Source organism: Acinonyx jubatus, chromosome B1 (genome assembly GCF_027475565.1).
Source record: "Acinonyx jubatus isolate Ajub_Pintada_27869175 chromosome B1, VMU_Ajub_asm_v1.0, whole genome shotgun sequence".
Classification (NCBI taxonomy): Eukaryota; Metazoa; Chordata; class Mammalia; order Carnivora; family Felidae; genus Acinonyx; species Acinonyx jubatus.
In genome coordinates, this window is record NC_069382.1 from 14,948,965 (window position 1) to 14,975,559 (window position 26,595).

The 26,595-nt window shown below is 39.3% G+C and overlaps 1 protein-coding gene across 9 annotated transcripts in view; it reads left to right on the forward strand.

The window, feature by feature from the left end:
- PRIMPOL (primase and DNA directed polymerase) overlaps window positions 1–26,595 on the forward strand; it is a 58,131-nt gene that overhangs the window by 486 nt on the left and 31,050 nt on the right. For 5 of the 9 annotated variants that reach the window (XM_053216281.1, XM_027077101.2, XM_027077096.2 and 2 more), the window contains 6 exons: window positions 553–629; window positions 3,751–3,891; window positions 5,407–5,619; window positions 11,817–11,914; window positions 12,827–12,956; window positions 21,337–21,484. In XM_053216281.1, the coding sequence (XP_053072256.1) occupies window positions 5,440–5,619; window positions 11,817–11,914; window positions 12,827–12,956; window positions 21,337–21,484 (556 nt within the window). In that variant the 5' untranslated portion in view covers window positions 553–629; window positions 3,751–3,891; window positions 5,407–5,439. Of the gene's footprint in view, window positions 1–552; window positions 701–3,750; window positions 3,892–5,380; window positions 5,620–11,816; window positions 11,915–12,826; window positions 12,957–21,336; window positions 21,485–26,595 lie in introns of all 9 variants that reach the window. The other 4 variants (XM_053216278.1, XM_053216279.1, XM_027077099.2 and 1 more) reach the window with 3 other exon arrangements.

Here is a 26,595-nt window from a genome sequence, read left to right on the forward strand (position 1 = left end):
TAAATCCGGGGGCTGCGGTTTGTACATAAATATGCATCGTCTTGTATATATGGCACCCCTTTGTTGAGTGCTTAGTACATTTTCGCAGTGCACTTTCTCATTGCATCCTCTCTACAACTCCAAGAGGTAGGAATTCCAATTACAGTCGCTACAGGTGTTGAAGACAGTTAAATCATTTGCTCTTGCTAAAAGAGTTATCGGGGTTAAACTCAGATCCTTTCTTTATCCTTCCCAAATTGAGAGCGGTCCGGTGTTTGGCAGTCCTTTCTCTGCTGCAGTGCAACTGAAGAATACGACCCCCTCCAAATCCTACCGGTGGTCCAGCTCCTACTTCTAAGGAAGGAACTGGTACTGTTAATAAGTCCTGTTACCCTGAGATGCCCACGCCCCTTCCTGTGCCCAGGCATTTCTTACCAAAATGATGCTTGAGTTAAAGCAACAGCAGATTTTGTTTTCCTGTAAATTATGCTAATTTGTCTAGTGAAACTTTAATTATAGTAGAACAGTTGGCTAGAGGAAATGTCTTCTGAGTCCAGTAATTTGTTTTGACAGAGTTGTTTCAGAGGTGGCAGAATTTGATCTGGGCCTTGAAGAGGAAGAATTTGGGAAAAGCAAGTGAGGCATTCCAGGTGAGAGGAATCTACGCCAGAGGGTGCTTGTAATTGGCCAGGGACAGGAAGTGGTCCTTATGCATTTGGTGGTAAGAAATAAAATGATTAAGTGATTCTAGAGACTGTAAAGCAGTTTAGAATCTGGTCCAGATTCTGGAGAGAGTTTGGACTTCTTGAGGTGAATCAAAGTGTGAACTGAGTGATGCTCTGAACCATTAATGAGTGGCCCTATGGAAAGTTCTGAATCTGGTTTTAAAGGTGATTAGTCTGGCAGAGTTAGGCTGTTTGGATGGATGATCCACTGGGGGTGGTAGAAAGGGGAAGCTGGAGAAGAATAATATGTCACTGTATGTTTTGTTATCCCTTACCAGAAATTTTTGGGAAATTTGATTTTTTTTTTTTTAATGTTTATGTTTGAGACAGAAAGACAGAGTGTGAGCGGGCTTGGGTAGAGAGAGAGGGAGACACAGAATCCAAAACAGGCTCCAGGCTCTGAGCTATCAGCATGGAGCCCAACGTAGGGCTGGAATGCACCGACTCGAGATCATGACCTGAACCGAAGTCTGATGCTTAATCGACTGAGCCAACCAGGTGCCCTTAGGGAAATTTTAATATGACTTACTTTTGTTTAAGCATAGAGAGGCAAAGTGACCGGAGTGGGGGGGTGGGGAGAAGATTCAGTTAGTGTAGTTAATTTCTTCAGGTGTTACTCATCTGGGATATAATCTTCTATAACAATATTACTGTAAATGAATTTTAATCTCATACTTGATCATGAATATTCTAGTAGTGGGAGAAGTAGTATAAATGTGTCCCAGGAGGCCAGCAAGGGGATTTTATTAAGAAAATATTGCCAAATACCAGAACATTAACACTGGAACTGGAACATACATGCCAGGAAACACAAAATACTGGTGAATCTGTTCTCAGGGCACCGGGAGAAGCTGACTTGTGATTAGACAAAAGAAGAAAGAAGCTAGAAGCGCACCAGGGAGAACCATGGCAAGGCTTTAGCTCTCCCTAGAGGCCGGGAATCTGTATTCCAGCTGCTCCTGGGACTCCAGCTACCAAGTATGCTAGCTGGGCAAGTCTGGGCATAAACCAGGGCTATTGAGGTTGGCTGCCTATGTCCTTTCTCTGCCCCCTTTCCTCTGCCTCTTCTTCCACTACGGTTCCTCAAAAATGACTCAGCCAGACTTTTTTCTAGCCTGACCACCTTTAGTTGTAAAATCAGTATCGAACATGGTTAATTGCAATGTTAAGAAAAAAGCATTGTGGGATGTGGCGCCTGGGTGGCTTAGTCAGTTAAGCGGCTGACTTTGGCTCCAGTCATGATCTCGCAGTCCATGAGTTCGAGCCCCACATCCTGCTCTGTTCTGAAAGCTCAGACAGAGCCTGGAGCCTGCTTTGGATTCTGTGTCTCCCTCTCTGTCTCTGCTCCTCCCCTGCTCATGCTCTTTCTCTCTCTCTCTCAGAAATAAATAAACATTAAAAAAAAATTAAATAGCACTGTCGGGGGTGCCTGGCTGGCTGACTCCGTTGGTAGAGCTTGTGACTCTTGATCCTGAGGTCATGAGTTCAAGCCCCACATCGGGCATAGAGCTTATTTTAAAAAAAGGAGGAGAAAGAAGAAAGAACATTGCGGCACAGTGTGAAGAAATAAATAATAGAGCTCTTAAGCCTAGTATTTTAAAATACAGCAAATATTTTTCTTTGGAACTTGGAAACTGTTACCAAAAATAGTTATGGTCCTGTGTGAAAAGAGGTTTTTGCTGCACAATTATGTAAAAGACCACAATCCTTCCCCACCAGGAGAATTAAAAGCATTTCGAGGGGTACTTGGGTGGCTCAGTGGGTTAAGTGTCCAACTTCAGCCTAGGTCATGATCTTGCTGTTTTGGAGTTTGAACCCCGCACGGGCTCTATGCTGACAGCTCAGAGGCTGGACCCTGTTTCAGATTCTGTGTCTCCCTCTCTCTCTCTGCCCCTTCCCCACTCACGCTCTGTCTCTCTCAAAAATAAACATTAAAAAAAAAGCATTTCAAAATTGGTGACCTGTTTCTTCTTGTAGAGGGTAGAGATGAGGAAAATGATAGTCCAAAACCGGAATGCCAGATGCCTTCCTGTTCTCCATTTCCTTTGCTTTTGTCATTTAATCCTCCTGCTCCTACAGTGAGGCCCCCAGTTGTCTTCTAACCGTGAACCCAGCTGTTAAAATTTTTGAACTGTGCAAACAACATGAGGGAGTAACATTGAATTTCTCTTTGTTCTCTGTTGGCACTATGGTTTCCTCAGTTCAGTGAGCTGTCAAACCATACTCTCATGGTCATGCCTGCATTTTTACAAAATCAAAAATTTTCCTGATGTCAGTGTCACTAAGTGTGAACATGTACATGGTTATTCTTCGTCAGTTACTGGTTAGATCCTAGAGCTACAGATCCTATCTAAATGCATTCTGTGTTTCTTGTCTTTATTAAGTCATCAGTGGGCTTTATTAAAAGTTATACTTTATAGAAGAGAATCAGTTTCTCACTTAGGTTGTCTAAATGTTGAGGATTTTTATCTGTATGTGAAACAAATTAAAATAAACTTTGTACTCAGAATCTAGCATTATGGAGCCCCCGTATCACTTCGTATTGAAAAAGCCATTTCGTCAAAAATTATCCTGTCTCTTCAATCCAGTGAAATTGTATTCCTTTCCGCGGCATACCTGTAATGAAATTTATGTTGATATCTTTAGAATTACGTTGGTTATAATTTATTTATTTATTAAAATATTTTTAATGTTTCTAAAAATTTTTTTAATGTTTATTTATTTTTGAGAGAGAGATGGAGAGTGCATGTGCCAGCAGGGGAGGGGCAGAGAGGGAGAGGGAGACGCAGAATCAGAAGCAGACTCCAGGCTCTGAGCTGTCAGCATAAGAGCTGGATGTGTGGGGCTCAAACCCATCAACTGGGAGATCACGACCTGAGCTGAAGTTGGATGCTTAACCGACTAAGCCACCCAGGTGCCCCTCTTGGTTTGTAATTTATAATTTTCATCTGGATCAGGTGTAACTTTGAGAGAGCAATCTTTCTTAGGTCTGTTATGGTTGGAGTCAAATGTGAAATTTAACAGTCATGACGTTTTACCATCTCAGTCTTCTAGGATGAACCTGTTTTTCCTTCCCGGGAACGTATCATTTGCCAGTGAGTTTGTGTTGTTGGAAGGTTTTCTGCTAAAATTCAAGAGAATATTTATCAACATGATAAGCACAAGTACTGGAAAGGCATCGCGAAAGGTAAATAGGAATTTTCCCCTCAAATGCTGTAGTTTATGTTGTTATTTCGGTTTATAAAATGAATGTATGTGTTTTATATATCAGTAAATTATGACATAGATGATATTGATGAAGAGGGAGACTACATCGGTTTTCTATTTCTGTGTAAAACATCACACCAAAACTTCTAGGCTTAAACAAAAAGTAATGTTTTCTTCCAGTTCTGTGGGTTGAACAGCTGCTTTGCAGATCTCACCTGAACTCACTCAGGCTTACTTACACATTGAATTCTGGTGGGTGCCTGATCCAAAATAGCTTAACTCAATATATCTGATAGTTGATGTTGGCTGTTACCTGGGGTAACTTGGGTTCTTCTCCAGGTGGCTTTTTATCCTCTATGAGGCTAGAGTTCTGGCATGACAGTCCCAGGGTGGGACTACAGCATAGCCAAATCCAGTGCAAAAGCACTTAACGCCACTAGTTTGCTTCACATTTGTTGATGTGACATTGAGATTCACATTGTTGATGTGACCAAAGCAAGTCACATGACCAAACACAGAGTCAGTGTGGGAGTGGGCTCAGACAGCAGCTATTGATGGGAGGAATGGCAAAAATTTTGTGGCCATTATCTACCTATGATACAAGCTTTTTTCCCCTTCTAAAAACTCATGCTTTTTTTTTTTTTCTAAGTAAAACATAATCAAAAGTTGAAAAAGTATTGCCTGGCCCCCTCACCTGGTTAAAATGGAAACGTATGCAAACAAAAACATATATGATTAGATTAATAAACAAGTGTTAAAAGACCATCATTTCACATTGATCACAAAATTACAGTCATTAACAGACATAGATTAAAATTTATTTATTCCCGTCTTCAGTCGTGCTTATGATGAACATAGACATCCTAAACCAAAGTAGCCAATATTGCAGTTCCCATTTATACACGGTGTTGTCCTCCCAACTAACGGCTGTGTTGGGTGAAAAGAAAAGAAATGGATAGAAACATAGAAGGAAAGGGAACTAAGAGTTGCACAGTGGTGTCTGGAAATGAACTCTGCCCTGAGAAGTAGTAGCACAAGAGTCATGGCCAAAGTAGTAGGACGACTTGGGCAAGGTCAATAGTGCTTGATGCATTAAAGTGGTTCTAGTGAAAACGATAATGATACAGAAACCACTTGTATTTACCTGCGACTTTGTAATTTACAAAACGTTTTCTTAGGTCTTATCACATGTATCCTGATAATTACATAAAGTATTCAGGATGACATTGATCCCCATTTTGCAGTTAAGGCTCAGCGAACTTCTAAAATCATAGCACTGTTAGAAGAACCAAGATTGAAAGATATCTGACAACTAGCCATGTTCTCATTTCACATTAAAACTTCATGTAAAATAAATAAGTAAATAAATAGGATAAGGAAATAGCCATTAGGAAATGGGTTTTGAAGTTTTACCAAAAAATATGTATATATATTCTAAACAAAGAAATTGATGTCCTTGTTTTTTTTAGTACTAATTGGTAGAAATCTTACACAGGATAGGATTTAGTTTCCCGTAACTTCTGAACCAATGGAGAGAAAATGGGAAGCAAAACTGAAGCAAATTGAAGAACGAGCAGCTTGTTATGAGAGGAAACCATTGTCCTCAGTATACAGACCGAGATTGTCCAAGCCAGAAGAACCACCTTCCATTTGGAAACTATTCCATCGGCAAACTGAAGCCTTTAATTTTGTTAAAAGCTGTAAAGAGGTAATTTTCTCATCTCCTGCCTTTATTTCTGGGGCTACTGTAACTTTAGATTTCTAAAAACAAACTAAAAATCGTTGTTTGTGTTCATTCCAGCCCACATGATCTACAAAAGAATCGTGATCTAAATATCACATTGTTTGCAAAACATATCCCTATGAATTATTGGCCATTTACTTTATATTAAGAATGAAGAGCAATGACCTGTGTAGTGCCAATTGGTTTGAAAAATTTGTAATGATACTTAAAAAAATGTTTTTTTCAAATATAGTTGACATAGTAAGTATATCAGTTTCAGGTGAACAACATAGTGATTTGACAGTTCTATACATACAAAATACTCACCACAGTAAGTCTAGTTACCATCTATCAACAAAGTTACTCCAATATTATTGACTATATTCCCTATGCTGTCCTTTTCATCACCATGACTTATTTATTTTATAAGTGGAAGATTGTACTTTTTAATCCCCTTCCCCTATTTCTCTTGTCTCTCCATCTCCTCCCTACCCCACTTTGGCAACCACCGGTTTATTCTCTGTATTTATGAGTCTGTTTTAGGTTCGTTTTGTTTTTAGATTCCACATATAAATGAAATCATATGATCCTTGTTTTTCTCTAACTTATTTCACTTAGCATAATACCCTCTATGTCCATCCATGTTGCGAACAGCAAGACTTCATTCTTTTTTTTTTTTTAGGGCTGAGTAATATTCCTTTGAGTACATATACTGTATCTTCTTTATCCATTCATCTGTCAGTGGACACTCGGTGTGTTCCATATGTTGGCTGTTATAAATAAATATGGGTACACATATTCTTCTGAATTAGTGCTTTCATTTTCTTCAGGTAAATACCGAATTACTGGATTGTATGGTATTTCTATTTTAATTTTTTTGAGGAACCTCCATTCTGTTTTCCATAACGGCTGCACCAACTTACGTTCCCACCAACAGTGCTGCATGAGTGTTCCCTTTTCTCCAAATCCTTACAAACATGGTTATTTCTGGTCTTTTTGATACTAGCCATTCTGATGGGGGCAAGGTGGTATCTCAGTGTGGTTTTGATTTGCATTTCCGGGATGATTAGTGATGGTGAGCATTTCTTCATGTGTCTGTTGTCCATCTATAGGTCTTCTTTGGAAAAATGTCTATTCAAGTGCTCTGCACATTTTTAAAGTCAGATTTTTTTTTGGTGTTGAGTTGTAAGAGTTCTTTATATTACTTTGGATATTAGCCCCTTATCAGATATATCATTTGTAAATATCTTCTCCCATTCAGGAGGTTGCTTTTGCATTTTGTTGATGGTGTCTTTTGCTGTGCAAAAGCTTTTTAGCTTGGTGTAGTCCCAATTGTTTATTTTTGCTTTTGTTTCCACTGCCTGGGGAGATAGATCCAGAAAAATATTGCTAAGGCTGATGTCCAAGAGTTTACTGCCTGTATTTTCTTTAAGGAGGTTTATGGTTTTAGGTCTTATATTTAGGTCTTTAATCTGTTTTGAGTTTATTTTTGTGTATGGTGCGAAAAAGCGGCCCAGTTTCATTTGTTTGCATTAGCTATCCAGTTTTCTCAGCACCATTTATTGAGGAGACTGTCTTTTCCTCATTGCATATTCTTGCCTCCTTTGTTATAGATTAATTGACCTTATAATTATGGATTTATTTCTGGGCTCTCTATCCTGTTCCATTGATTTGTGTGTGTACTTTTGTGCCAGTGCCATACTATTTTGATATCTATAGAATTGTAATCTACTTTGAAATCTGGGGTTGGAATACTTCCAGCTTAGTTCTTCTTGCTGAAGACTGCTTTGGCTATTTGTGATCTTCTTTGGTTCCCTACAAATTTTAGGATTATTTGTGCTAGTTTTGTGAAAGATATTATTGGTATTTTGGTAGGGATTGCATTCGATCTGTAGATGGCTTTGGATAATATGGACATTATAACAGTATTACTTCTTCAGATCCATGAGCATTGTATATCTTTCCATTTTTGTTGTCTTCAGTTCTTTAATCAGTGTCTCATGGTTTTCAGAGTACAGGTCTTTCACTTCGTTGATTGAATTTATTCCTAGGTGTTTTATTCCTTTTGATGCAACTGTAAATGAGATTATTTTCTTAATTTCTTTCTGATAGCTCACTATTAGTATTTAAAAGTACACTTGATTTCTGTATGTTAATTTTGTATCCCGCAATTCTATTGAATTCATTTATTGTAATTATTTTTTGGTGGAGTCTTTAGGGTTTTCTATATGTAGTATCATGTCCTCTGCAAATAGTGACAGTTTTACTTCTTCCTTACCAGTTTGGATGCCCTTTTCCCCCTCCTTTTTCTTGTCTGATTGCTGTGGTTAGGACTTCTAGTACTGTGTTGAACAAAAGTGGGGAAAGTGGGCATGTTTATCCTTTCTTGATCTTAAAGGGAAAGCTTTCAACTTTTCATTGTTGAGGATGATGCTGGCTATGGGTCTGTCATATATGGTCTTTATTATGTTGAGATATTCCCTCAATACTCATTTTGTTGATAGTGTTATGATATGGAATTTGGTCAAATGCTTTTTAAAGTGTTGTATTATGCTGATTGATTTGTGGGTATTGATCCATCCTTGCATCCCTGGAATAAACCCCACTTAATCATGGTGAATGATCTTTTTTTTTAAATTTTTTTTATTAAAAAAAAATTTTTTTAACATTCATTTATTTTTGAGAGACAGAGAGAGGCAGAGCATGAGCAGGGGAGGGGGAGAGAGAGATACAGAATCTGAAGCAGGCTCCAGGCTCTGACCTGTTTGTTAGCACAGAGCCGGACGCAGGGCTCGAACCCGCGAACTGCGAGACCATGACCTGAGCTGAAGTTGGACGCTCAATGACTGAGCCACCCAGGCGCCCTGGTGAATGATCCTTTTAATGTATTGTGTTAGATTTGCTAATATTTTGTTGAAGATTTTTACATCTGTGCTCATCAGGGATAATAGTCTACTTTTTTTTTTTTTAGTGTCTTTGGTTTAGTTTGAGGGTAATGCTGTTCTTTCAGAACAAATTCAGAAGTATTCCTTTAAAAAAAAAAGCATTCCTTCCTCTTATATATTTTGGAATAGTTTGAGAAGCATAGTTATTAACTCTTCTTTAAAAGATGTTTGGTGAGGAGCACCTGGAGGACTCAGTCAGTTGAGCGCCTGACCCTTGGTTTTGGCTCAGGTCATGATATTGGGGTTTGTGGATTCAAGCCCCACATCAAGTTCGTGCTGACAGTGCAGAGCCTGCTTGGGATTCTCTCTCTCCCTCTCACTGCTCCTCTTCTGCCTGTGCTCACTCGCTCTCTGTCTCTCTCAAAATAAACATATAAACTTTTTAAAAAATGAGTAAAAGATGTTTGGTAAAATTCACCTGTGAAGCCATCTGGCCCTAGACTTTTGTTTTTTGGGGAGTTTTTGATTACCAGTTGAATTTCATTACTAGTAATCCATTTTCTATTTCTGATTTAGTCTTGGAAAACTTTATGTTACTATGGATTTGTCCATTTCTTCTAAGTTGTCCAATTTGTTGGCATATACTTTCTTGTAGTAGTCCCTTTATTTTTTTTCCACTTTTTATTTTTATTTTTTAAATCTAAAAATTTATGAAAAAACAGTGCCAAATTCACATCCTAAAAACACAGAGATACGTATTTTAAAAGAAATATGTAGGGGCACCTGGGTGGCTCAGTCGGTTAAGCGTCCGACTTCAGCTCAGGTCACAGTCTCACGGTCCGTGAGTCCGTGAGTTCGAGCCTTGTGTTGGGCTCTGGGCTGATGGCTCAGAGCCTGGAGCCTGCTTTTGATTCTGTGTCTCCCTCTCTCTCTGCCCCTCCCCCGATCATGCTCTCTCTCTGTCTCAAAAATAAATAAACGTTAAAAAAAAAATTTTTTTAAAGAAATATGTAGACTTCCAATTTCCAATCCATATAGGAGGCCACTGTGTCCCAACAACACTAATTTTTTACCTAAGTAGTATAAAAAGCTGAACAAACTGAAAAATCAACAACTTTTCTTAGATCTGTAAGAGAAGTGAGAACACAGGTAAGCCACTGCTCCCCCAAATTGGAAAGATTGACAGACAAAAACAGAGAATCATAGCCTCCTGGAGAAAAGACCCATGAGCAGTAACCTCTGTTCTCTGGGAACTAGTGTCAAGTTAGGGAAACCTGGACTGTAACTGATAACTTGCTGGAGTCAAAGGATGGACAAGTCTGAGAGAGAAAATCTCTAAGAAGACCCGTCATGGGGTGGGGGGGAGAGGAAGAAGGAGAAGCAGAAATGGCCCCACACTTTTATGAAATTCTCCCCCTGGGGAGCTCTATCAATTTCTCACAATGAACACCAGAGAAAAATCTCATGCTTCCAGCAGGGAGAAGAAAAGAGGAACCAATTAGAAATACGTCAAAGCAGTCTGTTCTTTTTAACATGGTCTACACTGAGGAGACACTATTTAACCATGGTTTAAGCTGTCAGGATTTTATCAGAGCTAAACTAAATAATAAAATACCTAATGAAATACCTATCTCCAGCCCACTCTAATCATCCTGCCTCACCTAGTGGGTGGGCTGATAAGCCAGTATGAAGTTCATGGTCCAGAACAGGCTTATTAAAAGACCCAGACCTAATCAAAAGATGTAGTAGTCCCTTTAATCTTTTGTGTTTTTGTGGTGTCAGTTGTAACTTCTCTTTTTATTTTTTTTATTTTTTTCAATGTTTATTTATTTTTGAGAGAGACAGAGTGTTAGCAGGGGAGGGACAGAGAGAGAGAGAAAGACACAGAATCTGAAGAGGCTCCAGGCTCTGAGCTGTCAGCACAGAGCCCGACGTGGGGCTTGAACTCATAAGCCGTGAGATCATGACCTGAGTGGAAGTCGGACACTTAACCGACTGAGCCACCCAGGTGCCCCTCTTTTATTTCTGATTTTATTTTTGAGTTGTCTTTCTTATTCTTGATGAGTCTGGTTATATCAATTTTGTTTATCTTTTCAAAGAACCAGTTCTTAATTCCACTGATATTTTCTATTGTCTTTTAGTCTTTGTTTCCACTCTGATCTTTATTATTTTCTTCCTTCTAATTTTGGGCTTTTTTTATTCTTGTTTTGTTCCTTTAGGTGTAAGTTTAGATTGCTTCTTTGAGATTTTTCTTGTTTCTTGAAGTAGGCCTGTATTGCTATAAACTTGCCTCTAATAGAACTGCTTTTTCTGTGTCTCCTGTAAATTTGGAGCCATTGTGTTTCCATTTTCTCGTGTGTCCAGGTATTTTTTGATTTCCCTTTGATTTCTCCATTGGCCCATTGGTTTTTTTACTAGCACATTTATTTCCAGTTTTTTTCTCATATTGATTTCTGGTTTCATATTGTTACTGTTGGAAAAGATGCTTGATATGATTTCAGTCCTTTTAAATTTATTGAGACTTGTTTGGTGGCCTGACATATCCTGGAATGTTCCATGTGCACTTGGAAAGAATGTGTTTTCTGCCGTTTGGGGATGAAATGTTCTGTATATATTTATTAAATCCATATGGTTTAGTGTGTCATTCAAAGCCAAAGTTACTTTATTGATTTTTTTTGTCTGGATGATCTATCCATTGATGTAAATGGAGTGTTAAAGTATGCTACTGTTATTGTATTACTGTCATTTTCTCCCTCTTTGTCTGTTAGTACTTAATATATTTAGGTGCTCTTATGTTGGGTGCATAGACGTTTACAATTGCCGTATCCTCTTGTTAGACTGATCCCTTTATCATCATGTTATGACCTTCTTTGTTTCTTGTTATAGTGTTTGTCTTAAACCTATTCTGTTTGCTAGAAGTATTGCCACTCCAGCTTTTTTTTTTCATTTCCATTTGTATGGAATATCTTTTTCTATCCCTTTTTCAGTTTATGTGTCTTTCAGTCTGAAGTGAGTCTCTGGTAGGCAGCATATAGATGGGTCTTGTGTTTTTTATCCATTCAGTCAGTTACCCTTTGTTGTTTGACTGGAGGATTTAGTCCATTTACATTTAAAGTAAAGATTTTGATTGGTGTAGATGTACTGACTATTTTTCTTATTTTTAGTAATACAGAATGATGTTCAAATTCCAGTTTTTCAAAATTTGACAAAATTCTTCATAAGCATTGAGTAGCTATAGTGGGTTTTTGGATTTGTACTCTATTAATTTTTTGAATATTATTTTTGATTTCTATGAAGGATGTTCATGTATTTGCTTTGGAATACAAAGTGGGTGATGGACAACGTATTTATCTGGTAACAACCTACACTCAACTTTGGTTTTACTATAAATCCCGGTAAGTCTGTAAAGCACAGCATGTTAAAGTTACATTTCCTTCATCTAGTTATGTTTGTGAAATTGATTCTGGCTGAATTAACTGTTACAGTTCTCAATCACACAATAGTCCTTTACTGGTAGAATTGAATTCTGGAGCTTCCTTGTCATGGCAACACTGAATGATCTCACCAGGTGTTGGGAGAAGAGTACTACGTAACCAACCGTGTGTGTGTGTGTGTGTGTGTGTGTGTGTGTGTGTGTTTTGAGTTCCTAAATAATCTGTGTCACATGATGACCCAATCCCCCATCACTTTTCTGTGTTGAAATTACAAACCTTTTACTTACATAGGATGCCATCTGAACTTCACTTAGCGCAAGTAATCATTTACTTATCAAGTCAGTATCTGTTCTTATTAACCCGTGTTAAAGTCCTATCTCCTGATCCACGTGGGAGCATTGAAAGCTCGTTGAAGTCAGGTGATTTAGAATATGTTTTTAGCCAATTTTGAAAAGCCTGTTTTCCTAATGAAAATACAAATCTTAAAAATTCTCAAAAAATTTATCGAATCCCAAGAATATATGTGATCTTGGTGGGATTCCGGTGTGAGAAAGTTCTTTTCTTAGACAGGATTTGCTTTATCATGACACCAAAAAGCCAAGAATTGTCATACAATGTGAAAATTATCAGCACTTGAAAATATTTTCAAGTTAAATAATGTTACGAATACAATTATTACATGTTGTGTGATGGGAGCTCTTGATAATATGATCCATAAACCTACTGTGAGCAGTTTACTTTGTCATGCCTTCACTGTGCCATAGTTATATGTAATTAAATCACAGTTAATACAGTATCTTGAAATATAAAAGCAGCTATTATGATTTAAAAGGTATAAGATGTAAACCTAATAATCTTGCATTATTCAATTAGAAAAAATCTCTTACACTGCTATGAAGTCATTCCTGAAAACGCTGTGTGCAAGCTTTATTTTGATTTGGAATTTAACAAACATGCGAATCCTGAAGCTGATGGGAAAAAGATGGTTGCGTTACTCATCGAGGTACATTAATAACTTGGGTTTTTCTTCTTATATCTGTATATCTCTTCATTCATTTATTCATTCATTAAGTGCATCCAACCTATGTAATATTTGGCTTCTGTGTTTCAGCTCCTTTTTTTTTTTCCTCTTCCTTTTGACCTTCATTTCTTAATGTGACTTTTCTGAGTAAAGTTCCACAGAGACCAAAGGTTCAGTTCTGGTCCATATGTTTTGTGATATTAGCACATCTATAAAAAATAGCCTTGAGAAAGATGGCAGTTTGGACACTTTTTAAATTATATGTTAATTCTCTTTATATTATAAATAGCTGACTCTGGTAAAAAGGCAAAGTAATTGTTACTGTAAAAATCAGGTAGTAAGATGAATTTCAAGAAAACTTTGATTAAAAATTGTGTCATAGGGGTGCCTGGGTGACTCAGCCAGTTAAGCATATGACTTGGATCTTGGCTAAGGTCATGATCTTATGGTTCGTCAGATTGAGCCTCAAGTCAGGCTCTGTGCTGACAGCCTGGAGCCTGCTTGGGATATTCTCTTTCTCTCTCTGTCTCTCTGTCTGTTTCTCTGTGTCTCTCTTTCCTTCTCTGTCCCTCCCCTGCTGGTTCTCTCTCTCAAAATAAATATAACTTAAAAAAAAAATAAAAAAATTTGTATCACAGGGGTACCTGGGCGGCTCAGTTGGTTGAGTGTCCATCTTGATTTTGGCTCAGGTCATGATCCCAGGGTCATGGGATCGAGCCCCACATCCGGCTCCATGCTGGGCTGCTTGAGATTCTCTCTCTCTCCCTTTGCCCCTCTCCCCTGCTTGCTTCTCTCTCTCTCTCAAATTAAAAAAATAAGGGGCACTTGGGTGGCTCAGTCGGTTAAGTGTCCGACTTTGGCTCAGGTCGTGATCTCACGGTTCATGGGTTTGAGCCCCGCATCAGGCTCTGTGCTGACAGCTTGGAGCCTGGAGCCTGTTTCAGATTCTGTGTCTCCCTGTCTCTCTCTCTGCCTCTCCCCCCCACTCGCACTCTGTCTCCCTCTGTCTCAAAAATAAATAAACATTAAAAAAAAAATAAAAAAAAAAAGGTATCATAATTTTTTTTGCTCACAATGATTTTGGAAATTATTGTGCCATCATAAATGAGGAAACTAAGGTCTAGAAAGACTTAATTCTTATTCCAGGTCTTATACTATTGGTAAAACATGGTCTAGTAATTCAGTTAACATTGTTTTTAAAGGAGAAAAGACTGTAATTCTAGGTTGTTTTTGATTTAGCAGTGTCAACCAGGAAGTTACTAACAAAAGGGATAATATGGGCTTGTTCAACTGAACACTATTATGTATGTTTATAAAATCTTTTAATATTTTATTACATTAAATTACATTAAACTTGGTTTTTATTTGGGCCCAGAGTAGGCATTAACATTTATTGATTAACTTTTTTCTTTTAGATGTTAATTGTAGATGACACATTTTATAACTTTAAATATATCTCAAGGGTGCTCAGGTGGCTTAGTCAGGTAAGTATCCAACTTGGGCTCAGGTCATGATCTCACAGTTCATAGGTTCCAGCTCCATTTCGGGCTCTGTGCTGACAGTGCAGGGTCTGCTTGGGATTCTCTCTCTCTTCCTCTCTCTGCCCCTCCCCCACTTGTATTTTTTTTCTCTCTCTCTCCCCAAATAAATAGATAAAACTTAAAATTAGAAAAAATATATCTCAAAATGTTTTTGGTAGAGAATATCTGCCCAATTATGTTGAATCACTATATGTTTTTAAAATTTTTTGTGAAAAATGTATGCAAATAGTTTTTTTAAAAGTGTGTATTTATCCTGAGAGAGGAAAAAAAGCATGAGCAGGGGAGGGGCAGAGAGAGGGGAGAGCAAGAATCCCAAGCATGCTCTGTACTGTTAGTGCAGAGCCCAATGGAGCCTCACAGAGCCCCATGTGAGGCTCAAACTCATGAACTGTGAGATCATGACCTGAGCCAAAGTTGGACGCTTAACCGACTGAACCCCCAAATGCCCCACCCCGCAAATATTTTTAAAAAAAAATCATATGTTAGCTTTCTTTTGGCTTTGCCTCCCCCCCGCCCCACCTTACTTAGGTTTGTTTGTTTATTTATTATGAAGTATAGTTGACATCTAATATTGGTTTCAGGGGTATAACACAGTGACTTGACATCTATATACATTATATAGGATCCATCAGGATGAGTCTAGTCACCGTATAAAGTTATTATAATATTAATGACTATGTATTCCTATGAGTCTATTTTGGTTAGTTTTATTTGTCTTGTTTTTTAGATTCCACAGGTAAGCGAAACCATGTGGAATTTGGCTTTCCCTGTCTGACCTATTTCACTTAGCATAACACATGTGCTGGCAAATGGCAAAATTTTATTGTTTTTCATGGCTGAGTAATCGTATTCTTTATGATTACATCTTCTTTATCCATTCATCTATCAGTGGACACTTAGATGTCTTCCATATCTTGGCTATTGTAAATAATGGTGCAGTAAATATAGGAGTGTGTACATCTTTTTAAATCAGTGTTTTTGTTTTCTTTGGGTAAATCCCCAGGAATGGAATTGATGGATCATACGGTAGTTCTTTTTTTACTTTTTGAAAAATCTCATACTGTTTTCCAGAGAGGCTGCACCAATTTACGTTACCATCAACAGTGCAAAAGAGTTCCCTTTTCTCTACATCCTTGCCAATACTTTTTATTTCTTGTCTTTTTGATACTAGCTATTCTGACTTGTGTGAGGTAATATCTTATTGTGGTTTTGATTTGCGTTTCCCTGATGAGTGATGTTGAGCATTTTTTAATGTCTGTTGGCCATCTGGACATCTTCTTTGGAAAAATGTCACTCAAGTCCTCTGCACGTTTTTAAAATCAGAGTTTTGTTTTTGGTGTTGAGTTGTTAGGGGTTCTTTAGACATTTTGGCTATTAATTTCTTATTCGATACATCATTTATAAATATCTTCTCCCATTCAGGAGATTGTCTTTTTGTTTTGTTGATTGTTTCCTTCTCTGTGCAAAAACTTTTTGGTTTGATGTAGTCCTTGTTGTTTAATTTTGCTTTTGTTACCCTTACCTGAGGAAACAGATCCAAAAACTAATGCTCAAATATCCTAGAGTTTACTGCCTATAGTTTCTTTAAAGAGTTTTTTGGTTTCAGGCATTACATTTAGTTCTTTCATCCATTTCGAGTTTATTTTTGTATACGATGAAAGAAAGTGAATTCTTTTGTGTGTAGCTAGCTATTCAGTTTTCCCAGCACTATTTATTGAACACAGTGTCTTTTATCCATTGTATATTCTTTCCTTCTTTGTTGTAGAATGATCATTTAATTGTGGGTTTATTTCTGTGCTCTGTGTTCTGTTTCATTGATTTATGTGTGTACTTTTGTGCCAGTACCATACTACTTTGATTACTATAGCTTTGTAGTATAGTATGAAATCTGGCAGTGTGATACCTCCAGCTTTGTTCTTTTTTCTTAAGATTGGTTTATTTATATGTGGTCTTTTGGTTCTATACGTCCTTATGACCATTACTTGGAAGTCTTTATCAGGTAGATTGTTTATCTTTCTTTTGTTCGATGCTTTCTTTGAGGTTGTTTTTTTTTTTTCCCCTATTTGGAACATATTCTTTCTCATTTTTTCTATGTTTATTTCTATGTATTTGGTAGTCTGCTCTGTTTCCTGGTCTTGAAGGTAGTATCCTTATGTAGAAGGCATCCTACTGGCCCCAGAAGCGAAATCTCTCCTGCTCACTAGAACCAGGTACTCCAGGGGTGTCCCATGTGTGGGTTGTATGTGCCCTTCTGTCATGACAGGGCCCTGACTCCTGTCAGGGGCACTGGTGGGCAGGGCGGGTGGGAGGATCAACGGACCCAGTGGTGTGGCTACAGCTGCTGGGGACGTGCTTGTGGGTGGAGTTAGCCTCTGTTGTAGCTGGCTCTAGGGCTTGGCTGTGACTGCTGTGCATGTGCTGGTAGGTGGGGTTGACCCTTCCCCCTTCTCCTTGGGTAGGAGTTGCTTTACAGGGTTGTCAGTCCTGGCCTGGGCTTACCTGCTGGGTATAGCATGTGGGAAGCCACTTTGGAGGAGCACCTGATGGGGTGGGCAGGTTGGATGGGCTGAGTCCACAGGGTGATGCTGGGGCTCAATGAATGGTACTAGCAAGGTGGAGAGAGAGTGTTTGGAAATTGTATCTGCCAGGGAACAAGAAAAATGATGCTTACTAGTGCTTCAATTCCCAGAGAAAGTTCCTCTTCTCCTCTGATACACACACTAAGATTAATACATCTCCTCCTGTATGGACCAAGTGCTTTTTTTTTTTTTTTTTTAGTGTTTGTTTGTTTTTGAGAGAGAGTGCATGCACACAAGTCGGGAGGGGCAGAGAGAGGGGGGGAGACACAGAATCCAAAGCAGGCTCCAGGCTCTGAGCTGTCAGAGCCCTAGGTGGGGCTAGAACTCACAGACCACGAGGTCATGACCTGACCTGAAGTCAGAGGTTTAATCAACGAGCCACCCAGGTGCCCCTGGACCAAGTGCTTTTGAAATCTGTTATCTTTGTGCTGTGTCTTGGAGTAAGATTGCTCACAAGCCCTTTAAGAGTAGAGTCTTGGGGCACCTGGTGGCTTAGTTGGTTAAGTGACCGGCTCTTGATTTCAGCTCAGGTCTCGAGCTCATGGTTGGTGAGTTTGAGCCCCACCTTGAGCTCTGTGCTGATGGTTTGGAGCCTGCTTGGGATTCTCCCTCTCCCTCTCCCATTGCCCTTCCCTGCTCGCGTGAGCACTATCTTTCTCTCTGTAAATAAACATTAAAAAAAAAAAAAAAACAGAGTCGAGTCTTGGTTTCCTAACCCTCCAGCTCTCCAGCTCTCCTGGAGTTCTGCTCCTTTTCGATGTCCTTTTCTGGTGGCTGGTCTTCCTGGTGCACATCTCCAGGGCAGGCAGGGCTGCTCGGTGTAGGCCTTGAACCCATGGCTACTCAGGGAAGACCTGTGCCTCGTGATGTCTCTTCCTCCTGTTGGTCACCGTGTTTAGGGCTTGGTTCCTGAGCCAACCTGGTCTTTGCCCCTCCTACCCTTATTTATGGCTTTTCCTTTATATCTTTAGCTCTGTTCTTTTAGGTCATCAGGCTGCTCTCAGAGGACCTGTTCTGTATTTAATTGCAGCCTTGGTGTATCTGTGGAAGGAGTGAACTCAGGATCCTCCTACTCCATCATCCTTCTCTCCTAGCTTTGATGCAGAAGAAATGTACATTAGTCCCTCTTCCCCCAAAGAAACCAAACAAGAAGGATACTTTTCTTAAAATAACCATTACACCCTTAAAAACAGATTCCAAAGTTGTATTTCATTGTATTTGGTAAATTATAACATGCATAATTATTTTGAATTTAATTTTATTTTAAAATAATTCATAGATACTGATTTTTCCCTGATGTATGATACACTTTTAAATTCTCAGGTAAGATTTATTACACAGCTATTGTATAGCTAAGAAGGAATTGAGATTCAGAGATTTTTACTGGCACTTTAATACGGCATACCATTAAGAAGTAGCACATTGTATTATAAACCAGAAATACCCCGAATTGAACCAACACTAGTGCAAATCCTGTTTGTAACATAGATTAATAAACACTGGTGTGGCAGAAATGGTGTAGGTATTTAAAATTTTTTCCTCCTAATTTTTTTAAATATTTACATATTATTTTTTAATGTTTACGCTTGAGAGAGAGAGAAACAGAGTGTGAGTGGGGGAGGGGCTGAGAGAGAGGGAGACACAGAGTCTAAAGCAGGCCCCAGGCTCTGAGCTGTCAGCACTGAGCTGATGTGGACTTTGAACTCACAGACCGCGAGATCATGACTTGAGCCGAAGTTGAACTCCCAACCAACTGAGCCACCCAGGCGTCCCTCCTCCTAATTCTTTATATAATTTTATCCAACTTAGTCTTAAATAACTAATCTTCTACATCAGCAAAAGTTGGAAAAAATTGTAGAAATGTGAGCTTAGAATTATATAGCCTTTTATTTAACATGTTTACTATTTGGTAGAAAAGTTAGTAGGATTATTTTAGATAATATAACCTTCATTCATATTTACACTGAGATTAATTTCATTTATTGGTTACTTTGTATAATAACTGTATTCCAGTAAGTACTTTTCCTCTTGAATCTCCGTGTGAAGAGGCATAAATTAGATTAGGTCCTGTCTTAACAGGTGGTTAAGAAATAACTGGCTAATGATAACTAGTGATAACCTATCACCCTCTGAGTCCATGACTTAACTGAAAAATTTTAGTAAGCCCCTTTTGCCAAATGGTATGAGCCCTGGTGCTAATGCATTTTATAAAACTATGCTGACAGGTAACATTGTTCAAATAATCATATATTTTTAATTTGTGGATTTTGTAATTTTAATATTTAAATAAATATTTAAAGTTTAGCTTAGGAAAGTTAACTTTGATGATTAGGACTACTCTATTGTTGTTTAACCCATGGAGTCATTCCATTTATTCTGTACAGCTCCAAAGTACATAACTAGATTTTATTCACTTACCAAAATCTTTTCAGCCTCTGCTGTGTCAGTGCGTCCAGGCACTAGGAATACAGTGGTTTAGCCCATAGGACATGGTTTCTGCCTTCTTAGAATGTATAGTCTAATGGAGGATAGCAAATTAGGATAGGTTTAGTTGCCATAATAAAAAACTTAATGTGGCTTAGACAAGATAGAAATCTATTTCTCTCATGGAGTATCTGGATATGGCTGCATTGTTAAAGACTAGGCTTACTGCTTTTGCTATTTCCTGAGATGTTGCCTATTTTACCTTGTCCAGATGGCTCACTACCACTGTCTGCTTTCTAACCAGTAGAAAAGGGTGAAGGGATGGGCATGCCCCTTGCCTGTGAGAGTATAACTTAGAAGTCAGGTACCTTCCCTCTGTTCACATCCCATTGGCCTGAACTGAGTCATGTGGCCACACACCTTACTGCAAGGGAGTCTGGGAAATGTAGTCTTTATTCTGGATGGCCTTGTATCTAGGTAATGAGCGTTCTATTTCTACAGAAGGAGGAGAGAACAGATAGTGAGGGATAGCCTCTGTAACAGAGGAAACTGAAGTCAAAGTAATCACACAAGTTAAAATTGTAGCTGTGTAAGTACTACAAATGGAGACAGAATATGAAGGGGGAATTGACGTAAATAGGAAACTGAGGAAGTCTCTGAGAAAGTGAGAATATTGAAGAATATTATCAAAGAGGGTGGGAGGGGGGAGCTATAATAATGCTCAAATAACATTAATAAATAAAACTTATTGTATAACTATTAGGTGTCTAAGTGCTTGCCAGTTTATAACATTTTGCTAATGTCAGGATAACCATGCATGGTAGTTCTTAGTAACTTCATTTTGCAAATGAGGAGGCTGAGGTTTCAGGAGAAGTGACTCATTTTGTAGCTGCTTTTAAGCAGGTATATATGCCAGGAACTGGGCTAATTCTTTACTTTCATTTTGTCATTTACTCCTTACAACAATCCTCAAAGTTAGGTCTGATTATTATCCTATTTTGCACTAGGAATGTAAGGTTTGGGCTTGACCAAAGTCACAGAGCTGGTAAGTGGCAAAGCCAGTACTCAAACCTAGATCTTTCTGTTTCCAAATCTTGTGCGCCTATCCTGCTTGCTGCCTTCTTATAATGCTTAACTGCCTTCAATATGAGCAGCATCTGGGGGCATCTAGGTGGCTCAGTCGGTGAAACATCCAACTTTGGCTCAGGTCATGATCTCATGGTTTGTAGGTTTGAGCCCCACATTGGGACATGTGCTGACAGCTCAGAGCCTGCAGCCTGCTTGGAATTTTGTGTCTCCCTCTCTCTCTGCCCCTCCCCTGTGTGTGCGTGCTCTTTCTCTCTCTCACAAATAAACATTAAAAAAAATTTTTTTTTTAAATAGCAGCAGCATCTAGCCCCAGAGGGCTATGTCCTTGGATGTAGATTTGGGCTCAATATGTGTGAGGAACTTCCTGAAAACTAAAACTATAAAAAAATAGAATTAGTGACTTTAAACTCATAGATGATATTTAAAGAGATGCTTAAAAAGAAATATTTTTACTGTGATTTTAGAGGATATTAATATATAAGGTAAATTGTTTGAATTTTATGAGGTCTTTACTCCTGAGAGCCTATGATTCTTTGAACATAAGTGTGTCATAATTTAAATACTATGTATATTTCTATACATCAGTAATTTGATGAAATTATTACACAGTAAGTATACAGATAATAAAATAAAAAAGATGAGTTTGAGTTGTACCACGGTATTTGAACTTTGCTCATGGAAAAATTTTAAAACAATTTGAAACATGAATTATTTTACTTGTATTTTTAGCATGTTTGTAAGGCACTTCAAGAACTATATAGGGTTAACTGTTCAGCCGAAGATGTTTTCAACTTGGATTCTAGCACCGAGGAAAAATTTAGCCGCCATCTAATATTTCAGCTCCATGATGTGGCATTTAAAGATAACATTCATGTTGGTAAGTACACCATTTTTTAAAAAGTCAAGGAATTCTATTAAAATTTCATATTTTCCTTTACCTCTTAAAGTTTTGTAAATACTTGCCAGGTTTTAGGGTTCTTATCTATCCTGAATAACGAAATGTGGCTTTTCACATCTTCAGGATCTCCTTTAGTTCTAGACCTACCTTCCTGTTCTAGACACATTTTAGACACATTAACCTCCTCAGGATATCCTTGGCATTAGTGCCTCTTGCTAGACATTTTGGGATGGCCGTCCCTTGCCTGGGACTGGTTTCTGCTACAACAGGAGTCCTTTCAGAACTTTTCTGGGTAATGCATTGGAGGCCTAATTCAGGTCTTATCCGTGATGCCTCAGATCTGTATCTGTCCTTCACTTCAGCCTTGCCTTAGTCTTCGTTTTCGGTACATGAGGACGAGGCTGGGGCTCCAGGCCACGTCCGAAGAGGCTTTTTTATTGGTTGCTGCTCCAGGCGGACCCTCAAGATTGGGAAGGTGTCTACGTATGGAAGCCTGAGAGTGCAAGGGGGGTGTGTGTCTGGGACTGGATGTTTAGAGACACAGGCCCAGGTATAAAATGAAGTCAGTCTATAGAGGAACAAATTAGGCAGGGGGAAACACTGAAAACCAAGGTCTGAATAGAAGCCCCAGTCCTGAGTGTTTATCAAAGCAGCAATAGAGCTAGTATTTTGAGGTCTAAATGGCAGATGATTAACTGAAGTTCAGGTAATAGGTAATCTGTTTCAGAACTACAGGTGTCTGATAGTTTAGGGGCACCTAGAATAAAAGGCATGAACATAGTCACTCAAGGACTGGCATAGAAGTCAGGAACCTAACTCAGATTAGACCAAAGCTAGGTCACGGTGACCTCGTTTGCTATGTCTGAGGGGCTCCTATTATCTCCCCGTTTTCCGTTGCATAGTTGGACATTCCATCTCTTTGTTTCAGCCCTCAGGTATTAATAATTGTAGAATCTATCCTTGTCCCTCTGTTCACTCTGTCCGTAACCTTGGCAATCATCTACTGTCATGGCTTTGATGACCATCTGTGTGTTGATGATTCTTAAGTCTTCATCTTCAGCCAAGATTGTCCTCTTTGATGCCAGACCCTATAAAGCCAGCTGCCTATTAAACATTCCCTTGTAGATATGTCACACCCATCATTCCTAAACCGGACTCCTCATTTTTCTCCTAAATTTGCCCTTTCTCCTGTGATACATGTACCAGTGAGTAGTATCTACCATCTACCCAACTACCCGAGTGAAAATGTTGGTGTCATCTTTGAGCTCTGTTTTCTCTCAGCATGCATACTTAGCGAGCTGGAGTGAGCTGATTCTACCACTTGGATGCTTCAGACCCTTCAAGGATTGCTCGATGCCATCAGGATGACTTCTAGATGTCTTCCTTTACACAGAGCCCCACTGTGCTCTAGCCTCCTCTCATACCACGTGACCCTTGTAGTGTAAACCCTGACAGTGTTTGGTTTTGTTGTAATGCAACTGCCTGACTTAAGCTTTGATTCCTGAGGCTCGCATTTCAAAGTGGCATCCATTTCAAAGACCACTATCTCAATAGCACTCCCCAGACTGAGACGCTTTTGATTCAGAAATCTTGGTTGATTTCATTAACTGACATTTTGGGCCACTAGTTTTCTCTTCCTTGCTTTAAATTCCTGCTCTTTTATTTTTTACATTAAAAAAAAATATTTATTTATTTGAGAGAGAGCATGTGTGAGCAGGGGAGATTCAGAGAGAGAAGGAGAGAGAGAATTCCTAAGCAGGCTCCGCGCTGTCAGTATGGAGCCTGACATGGGGCTTGATCCCACAAACCCTGAGATCAAGAACTGAGCCGAAATCGAAGGTTGGACATTTAACTGATTGAGCCACCCAGGTGCCCCTGCTCTTATACTTTATATTCACTAACAAGGTATGAGCCTGGGAAACCCTAGGCCTCTGCCCCCAAGCCCACTAAAAGCAGAAATCCCTTGCCTGTGCATGCTTTCTCCACCTTGCCGTGTGGCCCCAGGTGTCGTGGGCAGTTTTCAGATCTTGAAAGTAATAGACCTTTATTTTTTTTTCAAAGTTTCTTAATAGTTGTTACCGAAAGGCGTCTTGCAGTCGTAACAAGAACCCCAAGCCCAGTCCAAGCACCATTTGTTGTTGATGAAATGCTGAGACCGGCACAGAACAGCCCTTCTCACTCTGACCTTTACTTAGCTCCTGCGGGGGCCACATTTTCTCAAGTCCCTGTGCCTTTGCACATTTTGATGCTGCTGTCTGAAATGACATACTCCAATTATGTGGTCTCTTAAGACCCAGTGTAGATATCATCAGATGAGAAGCCATGCCTGTCACATCTCAAACGCTGAGACTCTGGGTTATAGACAGCCCAGTGCTTATCACATTCACCACTTCCTCATGTAATTTTCTGTCGTCTTTATGTTTCACTGAATGTTTCCTTAGGGCAGGGACTGCTTGTTTTTTTCTTTTTCTTTTTTTTAATTTATTTTGAGAGAGAGAGAGAGAGAGAGAGCGCACACGCATGCACACAAGTGGGGGAGGGGCAGAGGGAGAGAGAATCCCAAGCAGGCTCCAGCTGTCAGCTTGGGGCCCGATGTGGGGCATGAACTCACGAACTGTGAGATCATGACCTGAGCAGAAACCAAGAGTTGGACACTTAACCTACTGAACCACCCAGCGCCCCAAGGACTGTTTCTTATTCGCTGTTTATTTCCAGAGCTCGTACATAATCATATCTTTATCAATATTTGTAAGCTAGTAGTAGCCAGCAATAAAACAGAAGTAGGCATTTGATAAGTATTTGCCGAATGAAAAACTATTCAGTGGGCTCTACGGTCAGGGTATGGGGGCAGAGCCTTCAGCAAGATATTTCCTTGATTCTATGGACTCCTCATAGTCTGCTGCATGGCTCCCAGCCACAAGGCTAAAAGTGGAGATTGGTTGCTAGGGAAGAAGGGAGAGTAGAAATTTGTCAGGTAATTAGCAGTCGCTGCTACAGATGTCTTCTGAAAGCAGATTGCCTTCAAGCTGGCTTTAAACCTGATTCCGTGGCATAAACTAAGTAAAAAGTGCTTTACTGTCAGAACAGCATACACAAAAGTGTGGAGGTACCTTGGGGGAACAGAGGGGGTCTGAAGCTCCTTTTCTCTAAAATTATGAACTGCCAGAACCAGAGATGCAAGGATTAAGAAATTAGTCCAAAATTTGCCCTTCATTTCCCATCCCTCCATGGATGTTTTGGTGACATTTCTAGTTCCTATCATTAGCCTTTCGTAAAGTAGAATTAGAATGAGTGTAAAAGAGCACAGAATGTTTGCAAAATGTGTAAATTTGATCTGCCTAAACTACACCTCTGCCAGCCTGCCATAGGACCCGAAATTCCTATGATTGACACGTTCTTTTGAGTTACTCCCAGCCAGTAAAATTCCTGTCCCCATAGTAATGATGAGGGTGAGGGTGATAAGATTGGGGAAGGGAAGTAGAAAGCAGAGTAGTTGCTGGAAGCCTGTGTTGGAATTCATGCTGGTGATACTGTCCTTGTATCCTGGCCACGTTAGCTCCCTGCCAAAGGTTTTTAAAGGCCTACCTGGCCTGCTTAGCGCTCCCTTTGCAAGTCGTTCTAGAACCATGCCTTGTGTCAAGTAGATGTTATCTTACATTTCCAGGAACATTAACTTTATTAGTTTATGTTTGTACTGCTTTGTTGTTTTTTGATGCATCGTGATTTCTTTTTACTCGGTGTTTACCTTTATTTGCCTCATTCCAGAGATAATCACATCTGTATATCATTGCAAGGATCAGATGCTTTTGCTTTCATTTTGATGTATAGCGTTTTATGAGATACTGGATTTGTTTCATTGAGAGTAAATCATCAATTTGGAGAAAGAGAATTTTGAAGTCAGAGCATGTGTGTTACACGATTTAAGGGTAAATAAAGTGACAAACCCAGACAATACCAATATTAGAAATTAAATTTTTTTTCTTAAAACACTGCCTTTCTCTAGTATTCATATACATGAAACACCTTAACCAAGTTATTGCTTGATTTTTATGGTATAAATAACATACAAGAGTTAAAGAAGTTCTAGATTTGCCATATCATCTTTTCTAGGTAGAGACAGGACCGCTAATGGTTAGAGCTCTTTGTGGCACCTGGGTGGCTCAGTCGGTTAAGCATCCGACTGTTGATTTCCGCTCAGGTCATGCTCTCCTGGTTCGTTGGATCAAGCCCCACATTGGGCTCTGCGCTGATAGCACAGAGCCTTCTTGGGATATTCTTTCTCTCTCTCTCAAAAAAAAATAAACTTAAAAAAATAGAGCCCTTAGAGTAAGTATTGAAATATATGTATTTAATTGCTTTCGATCTGGACTTTACTTATGATGCCACAGCCCGTCCAGTGACCAGTTATAGGGAGAAGCCAGAGGAGCAACGACTTTGGAACCGCTGGCTGCAAATGTCACGATTCTTAGGGCATATCATGACAGGTAAAGGCGAGAGCGTGAGCTCCAGAGAAGTTTGCTGACATGCTGACTCAAGGGGAGTGCGGCAGAGGTTCTCGTGGTATTTCTGGGCATTATCTTGGCAGCATTGTTTATGCATAAAAACCTTCCTTCCATTCTTTAATCCGTCGACGGTCAAGATAAGTTCTACTCAATTTGTATTAGTAAAAGTGGTGCTGGGACACCTGGGTGGCTCAGTCAGTTAAGCGTCCGGCTTTGGCTCAGATCAGGATCTCATGGTTGGTGGGTTTGAGTGGGGGTTGGTGGGGTTGGGCTCTGCGCTGACAGCTCAGAGACTGAATAAACATTAAAAAAAAGTTTTTTAAAAAAACGGTGCTTTCTTGGTGACAGTACGTTAGGCTCAGGCTCATGCTAGCAACGTCAACACATCTTCTCAAACTGACCTTCCCTTCTAAGATGATCTGTTTATCGTAAGTGACCTCACGCTACCCTGTCGGTGGGAATCGAAAAAGTATAAAGATTGCATAAAGAGGAAGGAAGTAACAAGAGAAGCACGTTACAGTTGGTAATAACAACTCAGTTTTAAAACCAGAAGTCAAAAAAAAAGAAGCCTTACTGTATAAAATTGTC